Source organism: Centropristis striata, chromosome 6 (genome assembly GCF_030273125.1).
Source record: "Centropristis striata isolate RG_2023a ecotype Rhode Island chromosome 6, C.striata_1.0, whole genome shotgun sequence".
In the NCBI taxonomy this organism is placed as follows: domain Eukaryota; kingdom Metazoa; phylum Chordata; class Actinopteri; order Perciformes; family Serranidae; genus Centropristis; species Centropristis striata.
In genome coordinates, this window is record NC_081522.1 from 12,223,348 (window position 1) to 12,240,833 (window position 17,486).

Sequence of the window (17,486 nt, forward strand, 5' to 3'; positions counted from 1 at the left end):
GATGATAGTAGAATGTAATAATTTAATTTGAGATCAAATATTTCATTATATTCAAAAATTTAAGCTCTCTGCTTTTCTTCAGCAAGTATAAGATGTATAAGGCCTGAGACACAGAGGAGCCAGAGCTATCTGTTTTAGCTTTAAATGCTACTGTAGCGCCCTCTAATGGTGATTTATATTAACAACAAGTGAACAAATTAAGTGGGATGTGAGGAACATAAGGGACAGTACTCCAACTAAACAATTTTATTGCTGTTTTGGTATAACAAAAGCAAGCCGTTATAACAAAAGTAAGCCGTTATACAGATTCTTCTTGTATGAAAAAGATAAATGCATCTCCTTGAATGTTGCATTCAAATAAATGTGTGCAGACAAGTTTCTTTCAAGTATGATATTCATAAGCCCAGCTTTCCAGTGATGGAAAGATACTGAGGATTTATTTTTACTGTTCTGGTCCGCACAGGCTGAGCATCACCTTCTGGTAGTCTCCTTTGGTGTGTTCCTGCAGAAACGGAGCAGGTTAGAGGGGCTGCATGACAGAACAAGCCTTACTGTAAATCAGAAACAGGCCAGGGGCAGTCTGTATAATTCACTTACCAAAATAGTCTTTTGCAGAGACTCTCCATAATTGGCCTTGTATTCAGAACAGATCTTCTTCAGGTCCACCTCGCAGCGTGACACAATAATTCTGGTCAATATCTTCTCTTTGGCTGATTTACCCTGAGCAGACAAGCACAAGTCAGCACTTACTTTAGTTGTACATTCTTTAAACTTAACTACAGCAGCTGATGCAATGCTGTTGTAAGATAACTTGTGCCAACTTTGGATTCTGTGTTCCTGCAGCAAAATTGCAGTTTCACAAGCAGATGTACTTCTTACATCTGTTAAAAAAAAAAAAAGAAAGAAAAAGAAAAAGGGAAAAAAAAAGTCTGGCCCTCAAAATAGCCACATTTCAAAAAGAAGAAAGAGACCAGCACTGTAACTACCTTCATGGCTTCATGAAGTCTGTTGGCAAAGTACAGCTGTTTGTTTTCAAAGCACTGCACTGGAACAAAAGAAAAACAGAATAAATGAATATCCACAATAGCTCATGTTATATGTGACAGATGATTTTCTTTCATAATTTAAGAAGTGATTTACACCATGATGCTTGGCATAAAGGGTGAATATTTCTTAGCAAACAGGGTCTAATATATTTTATATATAACCATGAATTACTAATAAATGATATGTAGATGTATATTTGTACCTAGCACCAGGAAGGATTGTTGCAAGTCTCCTTTTACTTCCTTCCTAATGCTCTCCTGCATGTCGTATGGGCTGTAACTCCTGTACCTCCCAAACACTAACAGGCAGAAGAAGATATTGAACTGATTGTTAATGGGTATTTTACAATTGATTAAGAATTAAAAAACAACACTTGACAATAAAATGACTACCAAAGCAAAAAGGATGTCTTACCTTTTTGCAGGTGGGGTACACTTCTCTCAGACATAATGGCGATCCAGGTCGGCACATCAGTTCCTTTTATCATCAACCCAGCCTCAAAGAGTGCCTGAGTTAAATTGACAAATTAACAATAAACACTTTGTGGCATGAGAGGCGTGTCACTTCTTTTAGATATCAAGGTACCAATATAATGTATCATCTAATGTGACAAAATAATAAATTACACAAAGGGGCTTATCCAGACATTTCATTTTTCAGTGTTTTAATCACAATCACAATGAATATTGAATTTCATGTCAAAATAATATTTTTAAATCAATATTGTTTAATTTACAAAGTGTGGACGAGTAACTTACTCTGGCATCCTGATCAATCTTTTCATAGTCTACGATACCAGATGGTGCTGCTCTCTTGGTCTGCACAGAAAGAAGACACAAGCTCAGGTCAGTTCTCTGTATGGTGTCACAAATCATAAAGACAGGCACTAACAGATCTCACCTCCACCAGAGCCAAGAGCAACTTAGCAAAGTTCCCAGAGGTGTCACCCTTCACGTCTTTGTCCAGGTCCTTCTTGAACACTGTGGGGAATTATAGTTTCAATTTAGTCATTTAGCTTTCTCTACATAATCAGAGTGATCACATAGCAAAGGAAAACCTGATCAGAGACGAACTAAACAGGTATTTAAATGGCACATTTTGCATGGCCATTTTGTCACTTATTTCTAGGTTACTTTTTGATACTCAGGAGAAAAAAATACATTTACTGCATCACAAAGAATGGCATTAGTGTTAATCTATGCGTTGATATACATTTTTGGTGTTCTTGGCTTGGGCACTTTGTGTGGATGATGTAAAAATAAAGAAAATCAATCAACAATAATAGCTGTTGAATTCTGGTGAATCTGGTCCAAGAATATTTAAGACAGGACACAAGACTTTTGATGGAGCTATTTTTGTTGTTAACATTATATTTGTCCAAACAAATGAAACTTTAGTGGTACAAGACATTAAAATGAACAAGAAATTGAAGGAAAAAATGGTCTTATAATTTTTTTCCATGACTGTATATACATGTGTATATACATATATACATGTGAATGCTTAGGATGTTTTGGACTTACACTCTTGGTAAACCTTCTTGATCTCCACCAGCTCGTCATTGCTTCGTGAACACAAAACCTCAATCAGTGTTTCTTCATCTGTTCCTGCACCCTGAAACAGACTGAGATCTTTAGTATTTTTAACACATGCCACTTTAACATATACAGTTAAAACTTAGAATAATATTCAGTAAAAAAAAAAGCATTAGTGTCATTAGTCCAGTAGAGGGCAGTGGAGCCCTTCATTCGAATCCACAGATATTGAGTACCACTGATGCAATCTATGCCCTTCACCTTAATAGATCCTCTGATCAGTGAGGCATCGTACTGGGTTGTGCTCTTCATCAGTCCGAGGATCACTGTTTCCAGACTGCCAGACAGCGCTCCCTTCAGGGCTGAGATCATGTCCTAGAAATACAACAGTGTTATCCTTACTCTTAACGCCACCACATAAGAGGAGCTGTAAAGCATTCTGAATTGTCTGAAGGCCTACCGCACCTTCTTTGCCCTCCTTTCATATGCAAAAGCAATATCTCTCCTTTGTAAGTAGGTCCGCTTTGTTAGGACGTCAATGATGGTCTGTTCATCCACTCCTAATGATAAAATGAAAAACACACATATATTACAAACATCAGGTGATGAAAGGGATGCAATCGACCTACAAAATATATTTACACAAATAAAGAGTTAAGAGGTTGTAAAAATCAGCCAAAAGTGATGCATGATATTGGGCCTTGTGTATATACAAACAATCTACTTACTTTTGTTCATATCCCCCATTTACTCTTTTATGTTAATACACATTGATTTGTGGGATTCACCAATGTTTTTTTCTTTTCTTTTTTTTACTCTTTGGTCTGATTTCTTGAGCTTGCTGCTTCATAAGTAGACAAAACTATTCATCGTCCATAGTAAGATCCTTGGCTATGAGCCATTCTGATGGCCTATAAATAACATATTGCAGGTTCAGAGTCATTTAAACATACAATGTATGTGTGGTTTCAGTGTATTTTAAAGAATAAACACGAGTATATGATGGCCTGGCAGCTTGCTTTAACACATGATGTGGTGACAAGGTACATTTCCCCTCAAACCCTCATTAGTAAGGAAACATCAATCCACATTCTTCATAACAACAAAATGGTGGACTGTTGAAGAGTTAGCGGCCAGACTGTTGCCAATAGCTCAGGCCAGAACAGAGCTCTGCCAGCACTGAGGCACAGACTTGGAGGTGTTCCCAGCACGGTCAAAACGTTTTAAGCTAGGATGCTGACTCACAAATACCAGCTACTCATCTGTAGAGAGAAGTTGCAGGACCAAGCATTGAGTTTTTTTCTTTTCTTTTTTTCTTTGAGCAACAGTACAGTACTATATCTTACCTTTGGTCTTGATAGCAGTCTCTATTCTGGCAGCATCTCTGTCAGGGTCAAAGTCCATAGCAGGTACCACAGTGGGGTATGTGGGCTCATGGGCCTGAGGATCCAAAGCAAATTAGATTGAGACAAAAATAATACCATCCTATTTCAGAAATGAGGTATAACTAATGAAGGAATATCATCTGATTTCTTCATAAATGTAAAATGAATGTATTACATTACCCCAATGTTGAGAGACAGCTGTCCCAGGAACTCTGATACCATAGCCATGATGACTGTCCTGGAAAAGGTGAAAAAACTTTTGTTGTAATTAAATCTCATTGTAATCCTATCACCAACTTGTATGAGCTGCAGGCAATGGGTCATGTTTGCTTTGTCTCAAGATATAATCTTTTGAGCCACTGATGTGTTCAAAACAGAGGCAGAGAAACTTCATTTAAGTTGTTGCTTTTGGTACAAGTGAGTCACAAAAATCACTGCAGGAGACTGATTGCATTTTATCAAGTTATTCCTTTGATTACACTGCTTTTACATTTACCACTAGCACTTTCAAATCCCTGTTCAGTCTGTCACACATCCTTAACACAACCCCGAAGAGACACACCCTGGAAAAAGTGCTACTGTACTCAAGTCTTGTCAAACAACTGAGCTCATTCACATGCAAGAAAACAGGTTAGAGCTCACACTGGAGAACAGTATTCCATTCATACTAAACAAAAACTTAAGTAAAGAAACATGTATAAACTGAATGGAAATTATGTGTCATGACTGCAAATTGGATAATTCCCTTAAACCTTCCTTCAGTTACAAACTCAGTTAGTCCACATTTTAATGTATAACTAGAATGAGTCTTACCCAAGTTATCAACGTTGAGATGATCCAGAGATGAGTCCAGACGATGTTTAAGTGGTTGGGTGTGGAAGTTTAACTTTTCTGACACAGAAAAAGGCTTCCCCTTTCACCTCCCCTGACTCCTGATTCCCTCCCCTTTCCATGTGCTCATGACTCCACCCTGTTCCTCTCAAAACCACTGTAGGCTCAGTTTTAAAGCTGTGCTAAAGGTTTCCCACACAAACACTATTTAAAGTCACTCAAGTGTCAGCATTCTGTCCAGGTAAACGGTAAAAAACATGTGAAGAAAGCAACCATAACCCATTTTAATACAAAGTTTATTGTTGAACTGTTTTTACAAAACATTACAACTGACAAAATATACAAAAATGTCTCTGAACAACATTAAAATATAAACAAGACATATATTCTACTCTCTCAAAGTGCTTCAGCATTCACATTTAGGTTTAAGGTCAAAACACATTTCCAGTACGAAATCATCATCATTGTCAGTCCTCTCCTCTCCTCTCCTCTCCTCTCCTCTCCTCAGCATTACAGGTCCTGATCTGGCTCACCTTATATGAAATATAATAACATGATATTAAATTCTTTGCCACAGGACTTTAAATGGACTTCTGAAGTAGCCTTTTAATATATCTGTTACGCTTTGCTGCACGTTTCTTTTGGTTTTTCTTCGTATTGCTTCCTGTTTTCAAGTTGTTCTTTGACGGACCAGCTCCATGTTTGTTGGACTGCAATGACCCATCTTTGGCCGTCTGGTAGGACAAAAGAAGGAAGATTGTATCTTTAAACACCAGGCTATACTTAAGAGTTATCCTACATTACACCCTCAAAACACTTGTTTGTCATTCACAGAACCACAAACGTCAGTGGCCAGGCTGTTGTCATGAGTGGTTTGTAGGTATTCCTGCAAGAGTAATGCACTGAATTTTATAGCCAACCCACGGAATTTTTTCCGTTTGTGTTGCATAACAACCACAAAATCATGAAGGATGGGTGGGAGGGGAGGTGGAAGACACAAACCCAGAGATTTGGTCCCAGTCGTGTCCTGTTGGAAACTTCTTTACTCTTGTTCTGGGTCACCAACATAAATGCCTTCAGTCGTTCAGTGATTTAAAGCCTAATCCTGTTATTTTTTTCCTAACCTTAAACAAGTAGTTTTGTTGCCTAACCTAAACCATATCACAACATTCCCAAACTGTGTAAAACAAAGATCATCAGCGGTTAAAAACAGCAACCGGGATATTATATGAACCATGTTGCAGACATTTTTGTAAGGAATCATTCAAAACCCGTTCATGGCAATTGTTGGCAATGCTAATGTCCACATGCTAAGGTGAACACTTTCTTTGGCTGTCTGACAAACATGCATTAATGTTGCTATGGGGAATTTTAGAAAGGCATCCAATGAATGTCTCAGAGTCTACACCACTAACCCTGCTGAGCTGTTGTTGATATTGGAATTCTCTCTTTTGTCCCTGCTGTTAGTTTTGGGCTTGTACATGAAAACTATGCAGCAGTGCCCTGGCTCAGCCTGTCTGATAAGAAAATGGCCAAGGGCTTTACACTCACCACAACTAAAAGGTAGACTGCTTGTCAGTTCATCTCAGCTTTTAGAGGATCCGTGCGACTAGGTGTGGACTTCCTTTCCTAGGCGTTAAGTAATAAAAACTTCCTAATTTTACCAACAATTTGTCATCTGATTGCCAGTTTTTGCCAGTTCATGTCCTCCTGTGTTATTATATTTTTCCACGGTGCCATCAATCAACATAGTAACAGTGGTGACGTAAATCAAGTACACACCTTTTCGTTGGGGGGATTTGGTGGGAAGGTGCAGGGGACACGGCTGTGTTTCTGGTGGAAGGGTAGCACCACAGCTGGATCAACAGGTATCCAGGGCACGAGACTGGAGGCTGGGGGCTGAGGGACTGAGCTGTGGACCTGCTGCAGGTTGTATGCCCCCCGACTCACTTTCCCATTAGCTTCTTTTAATAAGGTCACATACGGTTCCCCTGCCTTGTGCACAATCAGGTACTGTCCTTCCTCTAACCTACAAAAACCAAATGAAGTCATTGAGGGTGTGATAAAGTCAAGCTGACACACTAAAACATGTTGGAGCTTACTGGTGGGCTTCTGCTGAATGACTGGTATGGAGGTGAACAGAGCCATAAGAAAGCAGAAGGTGACACATGTGTTGTGTGTCGTTGAGTAATGAATTGCCTAACCCTCTAACACAAACATGAAGGCAAAGTAACATCATGTTTTTAGCCCGAGGCTGTCAGACGTGACTGTACAGTAGTTTCATCATCTTAAGCAGAGCTTGAAGGGAGATCTGCGTAGACAACTCATCTGTGCAGTTGCTCAATTAAACAATAGAGTTTGATTAAAAAAAATAAATAAAAAAAATTTATCTGTACATTCAATCAATCAATCAATCCACATTCATCGATAGATACATAATTTATTTCTATTTATACAGTTTTTACACATTAAAAGAGTTGTGTGTTTGCATTAGGACCAATTAATAAAAAAATGTACTTCACCAAACTAAATGAAAAGATGTAAAGACAAAATAGACTCATATTCTTGCCTCAAAAACATTGATAAAGATAATGAATGCACTCAACAACTTACCGAGTTAGCTTTTTCAGTAGGTGGTGCAGTATATTCAGCGACTTGGATGGCCTGTGGATGGAAAAGAGATATCATCAAGTTCCAGTCTACTTCGGTAGGAATTTAAATTTCAACACCAAGTGAGATGACAAAGCCAGAGGCGATGAAAGCTACTATTGATGAAAAGGCTTGGATTATTGATTAAGTGACTGCATCTCAAGATGACAACATCTTAAATTACATAATCATACAGGGGGTGATTAGGTTAATCCTAATCATCTGCGCGCATCTGATATAACGACACTCACTTGAACCCGCAGGAGATGTTCTGTTTCCAGTCGTCAGGCAGCTTTCTGAGCAGAGCTACTTTTGATGTGTGCGCATTGATGTGAGCTACAGAGACAGAACGGGAGGGTGAGAGATACACAGAGGAAAGAACAAGAGCTAATGAGCGTGCACATCAAGAGCTTCACTTCATCATCAATGCCATTTCTAGTGCTTACAAAGTAATTAGTCTGTGTTGATTTGCCAGCATTGTTACAAGCTTGAGTGGGTGGTAAGAAATGCTTGTTGGTCCTGTCTCCTTTCATGCCTCCCACTTCAGCATGTAATGCTGCTTATTTCAACAGTGCCTTCCTTCAATTATGGACTATTTTAGAGCCTGCAACCAATGCCATAAATACACAATGGAGGATTACCACATGATAAACCACATGATGAACTACGAAGTACTATGCAAAGAAGGAAGTCTTTTATCAGTTGTGCCTGTTGCACAATGTCATTAAGTGGTAGATGTTCTATATCGTTACATTTGAATGTTATCACTATTTTCTCACTGACTATTCCTTTTCTCATACTGCCGATACCGAAACAGCCAACACTTTCAAAACACCAAGGTTTTCAGAAGCCTGATACAGGGTTAGATCTGCTTTTTTGGCAAAGCTATTCACAGTGAAGCTGAATATAAGAAACCAGTACACAAGCTTTTTGCATGGACAGTGATGATCCTGCCCACTAACTCGGCTATGCCAAGAGACTGAAAAGGGGTATAATTTAGAGAGTACTTTTAGCGAGGTTCAAGATTAGACAGAAATAAGTAATTATGCTGGGTAGATGATGACGTAAATTCCCAGCCAACACCTAGCAGAGTCAACAAATCAATGAACGGAGTACAGAAAAAGGATGGAGCCTTTCCCTGAATCTTGAGCTACAGGTCAGAAGTAAGTCAACATTATATATTAAGGGAATTTAACTGAAGTTCAAAACAACACTTAGCTGAGCTCTGCACACTGTAATTCCCCCTCAGTCAAATGTGGCTGTAGTTATGGCAACAAAGTAAACTCAATCACTACACAGTCACAGCAGGATGGTGAGTCATCTGAAGACTATTCTGTTGGTTAGTAGGAGGATTTACCACGTGGACTCTGCTGAACCCAATGAGGGAGGGAGAAGAGGAAATTCTCTTTCTTTATCCACATAAATATTACTTTGACTATTTTCTTGACAATGATGTTTAAAAATAAAGAGTAAAGAGATACTTCATATTATACTTAAACTGAGAGCAATTTCCGAAACAAGTTTCTTTTTACCTATGTAGGATAGTGTACTGGAGTGGAGCAATGTCTCAGTCCACAGCTGGCAAGCCTCACTGCTGCTTAGACACTCAACGCCATAACTCAATTGGTACTCCAGCTTGGGCAAGACATGCACTGGAACGTGCTAATGGGGCAGAAAACAAAGGACATACTTTAATATGTATAATCAATCTATGAAGTTCTGGAATATGAGTAGAGACAAATGTGTATACCTGGTTTCGATTGTTTTGGCCAACTTTTCTGGTATGGCTCTGTGAGACGGAACTGCGCACCATAACCAGCAAATCCTGCAGACTGTAGAGCTTGTAGAGCAGGTTCCCTTCCTCTGGAGCCTCGTAATCTTGTTCATCTTCCGCACCAGCCTGCAGGTCTTGTGACAGAATTTCTGTGTATGGGAGGGAAATAATGTACTATATCTTAATTTGGCACATAGACACAACCTTAATCGACAGAATAAGAATACATTTCAACACTAACTTTTGTGCTCTGAACTTGTAACGTCTACTACTGGTGCAGATTCTTGAGAAGCAGCACAGGTCTCTCCTTCCTGGTTCAGGTTTCTCTCCAAATATGACGACACACAGGGCTTAACCAGAGATGTTGGATGAGAGTGAACAGAGGGTCCCATACTTTGACTGGGTGAGTTGGTCTCATGCGATATGGTGGAGCATTTGGCTGCGTCACTGGCAGAGTTGAACATGGCTTTCTGCATGCGCAGGATCTCACCCAGCTGGTCACCAGATACCTTTGCTCTTTTGCTGTGTCGCTTTTGCTTTGTAACTTTGTGAGGGAAAGATGACTCTGAATTTACAGGTGCAGACTCAGAGACTGGGGAAATTGGGCGGTCTGCAGAGTGTGGTGTGGACTTAGGCTGTTGTGTTTTAGGTATCTTAGCTGGAGACACAGAGTCATCAATGACCAGCTTCTCCTCATCTGAGTCTCCAATATAAGGCAGCTCGTCATCACTTTCCTGAGCAGAGTCCGGACTAATTCTTTGTTCAGTTTTTGTTGCAATGGCGTAAGTTGTTTCCTCTGTTACAGGTTCATCCACATTTGTCAAAGAGATTTTAATCTCTTCTTGTGAACTGCTACTAGTGTGAGAACTTGAATTTTTTTTACTTTTAGCACATGGATCCTGCTCATTCTGTACTTTATGCATCTTGAAGGTTTTACTGGGTGTTGTCTCGCCAAATGTCTCCAAGTCAATTAGATCCGCCTCGAAGTCAAGACCATTGTTATCAAAAGACACCACGTTTCTTTTTGAGCTCTCCTTTAGAAACAGAAAACAAAAAAACATTGTTCTGATTAAATGAGACCATGTACATGATACCACAAGACTGTTGGTCTGTTTGTGCCACTACATACCGGGGAGGGTTTCTGCTCATCCTCTGGGAGCTCGGTCATTAAATGGAACACGTTTTTACTTCCATTCTTTTTGATGGAAAGCTTCAAACTCTCCTCGTGGAAGATATGACTCCTCTCTCTCACTGTCATTTCAGTCTTCAGAAGGGGTGAGTCTATGTACACTGTCTTCTTCTGACTACTGCCTGTAAATTACACATGAAATAAAGGATGTATGAAACAGTGCCATCATGAGGACATTCAGTGTCAATACTAACTGTGATTTATCTCAGATTTCTCTACTGCTGCATTTCACAAACATGATGGAAAGTCTCAACCTTCAGAAAAGACAAACAGAATCAGATGACTATCTAGCAAAATCTTTTCATGTTCTGCCAATTTCAAGTGCCTATTCTTTCCTATGCCATTGCTATTAAGCTAAAACCACATGGGTACATTGCTATTGTTGCTCAGAAAATTAAAAATAACATAATCACTTAATGAGAAGACATGCAAAATTCTAAAAGATTTACTTTTTGTTGTTGAGATGGAAGTAACTGTATTTGCATTATTCAGGACCCAGAGATTTATTTACATTTACATGCAGTCATTTAGCAGACGCTTTTATCCAAAGCGACTTACAGGAAAAAAAGGGGGAACAATCAAGGTATAGTGCAATAAGAGCCATTAGTGCAGCAATAAGTGCTAGTGACAATTCTTTAAGGAGTAGACTTATCGTGTGGTGCTAGGAGAGAAGATGCTCTCTGAAGAGCTGGGTCTTCAGGAGTTTTTTTTAAAGATAGAGAGGGATGCCCCTGCTCTGGTAGGAACTGTAGTGCGTTCCACAAACGGGGAACAAGAAATGCAAAAAGTTTGGACTGCCTTGAGCGAACAGGTGGCAGAGCCAGGCGCCGTTCATCGCAAGAGCGCAACGGTTGTGAGGTAGCATGTGCCTGTATCAGGGCGTTCAAGTAGGCTTTGCTTCCATTCTTAAAATATTTGGCTTTAATATGATAAAACAGCTGATTTTAAAAGCAGAAAAACATCAGCAAAACAAAGAGAAAACAAAGAGATTAAAAGAGATATGCGTTGTTCTTCGGCTTTTTTTTTTTACACTGGAAGCAAAGCCTAAACTGGCCCGATTGAACTAACTTCAACCATAACAGCCAGAGTAGCCAAATGATGATGCCTTACCTTTTCCAGGGTTTAATTTGATCGAAACAGGCAGTTCCCATTGCTCTCCAAAGTCAGGGCCATGGTTGTCTAGCAGCCTGACGAGGGCATCTCGAGTCAGACACACATGAGGCTCATAATGAGCACACAGGCTCTTGGCATTACTATCACTGCTGATCGTCTGTGGAGGAAAACAGGACTAGGTCATGCTACCACAACATCTGTATCAGTCAAACTAACACAGGTGACTATACAACTGTGTACAACTAACTGGACTTTAACAGTACAGTGTGCGACCTGGCATCTCCCAGAAACACAATTAGCAGTGGTTTTGCTGAGCAAGACATGAACACCCTCTGGTGTCTTTTGTGAAAACTGCAATAGCTGAAACAGAGTTACAATAGACCTGCGGTGATGAATCCCATTCTAGCAGTAAAACATCTTTGTGGCTTACTTTATTGGAGTAATTAAAAAAGCGAGACAATTGCTTACAGCGTGCATGTCCTTGGCTTTTTTAGCTGGAGGATGCTCTGATGAAACACTCTGATAATCCGATGCAAGCTGTGCATCAGCAGGCACCATCTTGTGGTCTGTAATATCCACATTGCCCTGGAGAAATAAAGGGTACAAATACGGAAATAAAGGAGGTGAATCAACCCTAAAAGACTGATTCTGCAATTCAACACTTCAGGTTCTAAAGGCTGAATAGAAAACTGGACAATGGCATTTATGAAAAACACATTTACTGCTATGCATCTGGGGCTGGGACAGCTCCTGTGTGTTAGTTGCATGTCAAAATGAGATTACCATGATCAGCAGCTGTTTCTCAAAGGTCAGCTTCAGCCCTGGGTTGAATGTTCCTCCTGTCAAACTAGTCATCTCATGGATCTGGTAGAGCTGAGGAAATGTTTTAATGCACTCCAAACACCCCCTGAAGAACTCCTGAAAAACAAATTAGGGCTCTATATTTTAATACTCATGCACATACATCTCACAGAGGTGATGACAGGTGCAACCGTTGCAGCATCAGTACCTCTGAATATTGCATAGCTCCCTGTGATATGAAGTTGTAGTCGTCAGCACATATTTTGGCCACATCTTGCAGGTACCTCGTGAACTGCATCACTTCATTGTTTATTCGTGCCTGCAAGTTCTGAAATATTAGAGTAGATTAGCAGTAGAAGCTTTGAAACAATGACTGGAAGGATCAAAATACAATTTAGGAGATGATGTTGGTACCTGTGGAGGATCCCTTTTTTTTTTACTCATCAAAATGCTGAGATACGTCTGTTGATCCTTGCTGGACAGGCTGGACATACAGGGGAAGGGTAGTCTGGGTTCAGGGTAAACAGCACCTTCCTCATTCTCAACCTGCTTGAGCTTTACTCCTGATTTTTCAGTATCCCTACATTCGTCTGCACCTCCACCAGCATTGTCTGCACACAGATCATCACTATCACAGCTGTCCCAACAGGAATCATCCTTCCTGATGCAACTGCTGTCTTTGTATGCCGCAGCTTCTTTTTTGGAAGGACAGCGGGAGGCTTTTGCAGCCCCAACATCACAGTCCTGTTTCATGCTCTCGACAGGACTTGGGGAAAAAAAATAAATTGAGGGGAAAAACATGTCAGATTCACTGTTCGGCTGATTTTTTAAATGGTTTTAAAAGCTAAAGTGTGTATTGGTTCACATGTTAATTTATTAACATACCTTTGGAGAAAGGCCCACAGTTCTCTGATACTAGGTGCAAGTGAATATTTGTCATAGACCTCTCTGGTAATGACAGAAGCCTCTGGGACTGGATTGTCCTCCCTTAAATTAAAAGGAGAAAATTATATTAGATGGTCTGTAGAGAACCACTGTTTAAAAACAATGAGTCTGACAACAAATTAATCACTAGAAGCCGGCAACGCCTCTTTAAAGGTTAACTGTAGAAGATCCATTCATTTTTTGCTGTCTTTTCTCAGCTTGTCTTGCTTGGAAAACAGAGGTTCTCTCTCTTTTTTCAGTCAAGGACCGCTCACAATATAGAGAATATACCAGGGACCCCCTCATGTATGATCCTTAAAATAAATTAAAGTAGCCTATTTTCTCTTTTACACTTTTATTATCTTAATTGTGTGAAACAACAACATAACTAGGACTGCAAGCAGTACTGAACGGGCCCTCGCAGTACACGCGTGTTGGGGCATGCTGCCGTCGGGGTGTGTTCGTTACAGGGGCCAGTCTATACCACCCCTATGAATTTCATTGCCTTAAGTGTTATAGTGTGGCCACAGTACCAAATATGAAATCAGACTGCCACCAGAGCGCCACCTAGGGGCGGATCAATAAACCCTTCAAGGGTTATCCTCAGGAGGGCATTGACAATAAGTATACCAAGTTTGGTGTTAATCAGACCAACCGATTTGGAGATATAAAATACTTCAATTTAAAGAGCGCCACCTAGTGGTCATCAGCCAAAATTTTGCACAGAGCCTCAGGGGCTTATGGGGAAGTAGGATCTTGAGTTTCATGTCATTCAGACACGCCTATATCACGAGATTCAGCACAACTCAGTGAACGCATGGATATAAGGTTTTTGAATGTGCGATAAAGTATGTGGGAGTTATTAGCCAAAACGCACTTTCCTTTATTATAGCGCCACCTAGTGGTGGAAATTCCGGATGACAATAGATTATAACATTTTTCACCATGTGTGATTTATATTTAAAGTTTCATGAGTTTTTGGGTATGTTCAGGCAGTGGAAAATTCAATAATTTGGGTACGAGAATAATAATAATAAAAAATATTAATAATTCGAAATACAATAGGGACCTCGCAGGTCGCTGCCCTAACTATGAGTCGCTTAGTAAAACAAATAAACAAATTAATTAGTATCATGATAATTTAAATGAATGAATGAAACCTTTCATGGACCCCTGGAATAGTGCCACAGACCCCACTTTGAAAATCACTGACTAGAAGACTAAATAAAATTAATTATTGACATATCAGCTACTACAACAGTAGCAACAACATCCATTAAGTTTTCCAGAGGACATAATGTGCCTTGCATGTTAGAGAATGACTCATTTAAACATTTTCACACACTTGTCCAGGATACCTAGGCTCACACAACCTGCCATGTGCTAACGCAACACAGCATCAATCACGTAGAATTCATACAACTTCCCATTTCAACCTTCAAAATAAAAGCTAATGTTAACGATTTTATAACATTGTAGCGTTAAATCACAACACCATATAAATAGGATAATGTCCTGAAAACAAGAACATACAAGTCACCGTTTATTATTATAATAGTTACAGTGGGAAAGTAAGCATCCTCGAAACAACAACAACACAAATAAGATGTCCAATAAAATAAATTGTCAATTTTTTTTTTTTCCCTAAATCATCTCCTCATAATGCCGGCCACCTATGGTAAAATCGCCTACATCCTCAGTTGATCAGATGTGATTTTACCCCTTTAAGATCATCACTTCTTTGACAACTTGCCACATTCATAGGCATCAGATAAGAACCCAGCAAAGAAGAGCTAGAGGGAGGTTGTTTAGTTATCAGTTTAGTTTATCAGTGTTCTATTGTTGACACTAATATTGGTAACACTTTACTCTAAGGTGTCTACATAAGAGTGACATGAGCGAGTCATAAACATGACATGGGATGTTTCATGAACATTAATGACACTTTGAAGTAACATTAATGCTCATGATACTTGTCATGTCATGTTTCTGACAGGATTGTGTGACTCTTATGTAGACACCAAATAAAGTGTTACCATATCTTGCTTAAGTCACAAAGGCATGTTCAAAAAAATACCTAAGTCATTTATTTCTCTTAAGTTATAATTTACACACAGTGTTATTACTATGCCAATAGCCACCCTTTGTTACATGCTTTTTGAGTGAAATGATCAATAAATGGCATATGTTACATTTTTGGTGAAGTTTTTTGTGTTTCCTGCAAAACTTGAAAAAATGAGTTAGGCGATTTAACAGGGTGACGACATATCACGAAACAGTCGTTCGACTAAAACCCTGTTTACCTCGTCAACTTCCTGTCACAACAAAGTAGCTTGACTTCCAGCCATGGTTAGCCTGGTGCAGCCCTCTCGGTTAACGTTAGTCTTTGTGGGACAGATTCGTGTTTTCAGCCAATGTTGGCGAATAATAACAATAACGGTAACACAATGACACGGTTACGCGCACGTTTATCATACGAGTAACGAGCGTTAACGTCTGGTTAGCATAGCTAGCTGTCAGTCACAACAACGCTAACAAGCTTGTTAGCCAACATTAGCTAGCTCAAAGTTAATGTAGATTAGTTTACTTGCCATAATTGTCACAAAATTGACCACTAGGACATTCCGCAAATGTATGCTGTGAAAATATTACTTACCATATCGGCTCCATTGTGGTCAATATGAAGCGCTCCTCAGGAATTATATTATTGAAGCTACTGTAAATACGTTAGCGTTAGCCTGCTAACGTTTGACAGCTGACATTCTTCGTCTGGTGAAATTATGTTGAGATTAAAGCGCTTCGTGTGCTTTGATGCCCCCTTCCGGACATTGACTATATTCGATCCGCCTGTTTAGTGTGTGTCTATTTATAACGGTCAGTGACAAATAAGGGTTGGCAAGATGTCAAATGGTGTAGCCACAAAAAAATGATAAAAATGATAAATATTAGTTTTATATTATATTATTATACTTCATCCACCTACATTGTATTTAAGTGGACTTAAATAAATACTTCATTCTAAAAAAAACAAAACCATCAAATTATTTTTTTTGAGTATTTCTACATTTACACATTTCATCAATATTGAGCAGAACATATTCTAAAAACTACCATTTTTTTTTTCTAAAGTTTTGACAAATTATGTAAAATTTGTTACATACCATAGTGTTGCAGTGTATGGATTGTATTTTTTCCTCATTTTAGTTCACATTTATTTTCCTGTATATAATCAGATTTTAATGGGGGAAAAAACACTGGGTTAGATCACGTCATTGACCCTTATAATAATCATCTTTACTCATTATGGAAGGCCCCTTTTCCAGTCCTTTTTGCTGCAGCCTTTCTTTTCTCTCCAAGTATAAAATCAGAGGAAATCTGGAGTGATTCCTGGCTACAGTGCAGACACTTTCTACACAACCTTCTTGGATACTCTGCACTTTTCACCCTTAATGCTCATCATGCCCAGGTCTGGCTCAGGCATCGTCCTCAGGGTGGGTTACACATTCTGACATCTTTAAGGAGATGTTCATGTGGAATATTTTTTGTGAATTTTGAATTATTCTCCCAAAACTTCATATGCATACTGCAGTTCATGACACTTCATCAAAAACAGCCTAGGTATTGCATTAGAAAATGAAATGAAACATTAATATTCCTTGCAGGAAAATTGAGCAATTTATCAAAAATAATAGACTTTTTCTTCCCGGAAAGCACAGAAACTACAGAACTACAACCTGTTACAAAGTATTTGTGTCATGAATTTAGAGAAATGCATCTGCATTTACGGGTACATTCTGAAGTTACCACAGATATCCTTCATAATTTTGTAATTGGACATAATTGCATGTTGTATTGCAACAAGCAGTTCTATTAATCTCGGAATCAAAAATATATGTCATGTCATGAACACTATCAAGTTGTCATACTGCTTAAATTATTTTGCAGCTTATAGTGTATGTGGTCATGGATGCACTTAAAGTACATCTTCTGCGATTGGTATTTTATATTCAATTTGCTAGTTGCACAAATTTAGATGTTATCAGACTAATTAATCACATTATTTGTTCATATAATTTTGTGAATAGGTTTCACTGGAGTGAAGCTACCACCACTGATTAAATATTTCAACATTAATTTGCCAAGTTATTTCGATGAAATGTTTGTGAATGAAAAATGCAATTTGATTAATTACCTTTTTTTTTTTTTTTTAACCAAAAAAAGAGAGTGAGCTAAAGAGA

The 17,486-nt window shown here is 39.0% G+C and overlaps 2 protein-coding genes across 3 annotated transcripts; both read right to left on the bottom strand.

The window, feature by feature from the left end:
- Positions 1 to 231: 231 nt before the first annotated feature.
- LOC131973413 (annexin A2-like) lies at positions 232 to 4,871 on the bottom strand. The gene is made up of 13 exons (XM_059335406.1): positions 4,781 to 4,871; positions 4,148 to 4,205; positions 3,929 to 4,022; positions 3,048 to 3,142; positions 2,844 to 2,957; positions 2,571 to 2,661; positions 1,948 to 2,027; positions 1,806 to 1,865; positions 1,462 to 1,555; positions 1,250 to 1,345; positions 987 to 1,045; positions 598 to 720; positions 232 to 502 (listed from the first exon to the last, which is right to left on the bottom strand). The coding sequence occupies exons 2-13, from the start codon at positions 4,193 to 4,195 to the stop codon at positions 443 to 445; spliced, it is 1,014 nt and encodes a 337-aa protein (XP_059191389.1). The 5' UTR covers positions 4,196 to 4,205; positions 4,781 to 4,871; the 3' UTR covers positions 232 to 442.
- Positions 4,872 to 5,077: 206 nt separating this feature from the next.
- On the bottom strand, positions 5,078 to 16,029 carry ice2 (interactor of little elongator complex ELL subunit 2). 2 transcript variants are annotated; one of them, XM_059334286.1, is made up of 16 exons: positions 15,905 to 16,029; positions 13,210 to 13,311; positions 12,739 to 13,090; positions 12,533 to 12,652; positions 12,307 to 12,441; positions 11,992 to 12,108; positions 11,521 to 11,680; positions 10,351 to 10,532; positions 9,463 to 10,255; positions 9,198 to 9,370; positions 8,980 to 9,109; positions 7,699 to 7,783; positions 7,412 to 7,462; positions 6,581 to 6,827; positions 5,421 to 5,532; positions 5,078 to 5,331 (listed from the first exon to the last, which is right to left on the bottom strand). In XM_059334286.1, the coding sequence occupies exons 1-16, from the start codon at positions 15,916 to 15,918 to the stop codon at positions 5,309 to 5,311; spliced, it is 2,796 nt and encodes a 931-aa protein (XP_059190269.1). In that variant the 5' UTR covers positions 15,919 to 16,029; the 3' UTR covers positions 5,078 to 5,308. The 2 variants fall into 2 exon arrangements, with proteins under 2 accessions (XP_059190269.1, XP_059190268.1); XM_059334285.1 differs by having other exon boundaries at positions 5,078 to 5,532.
- Positions 16,030 to 17,486: the final 1,457 nt, after the last annotated feature.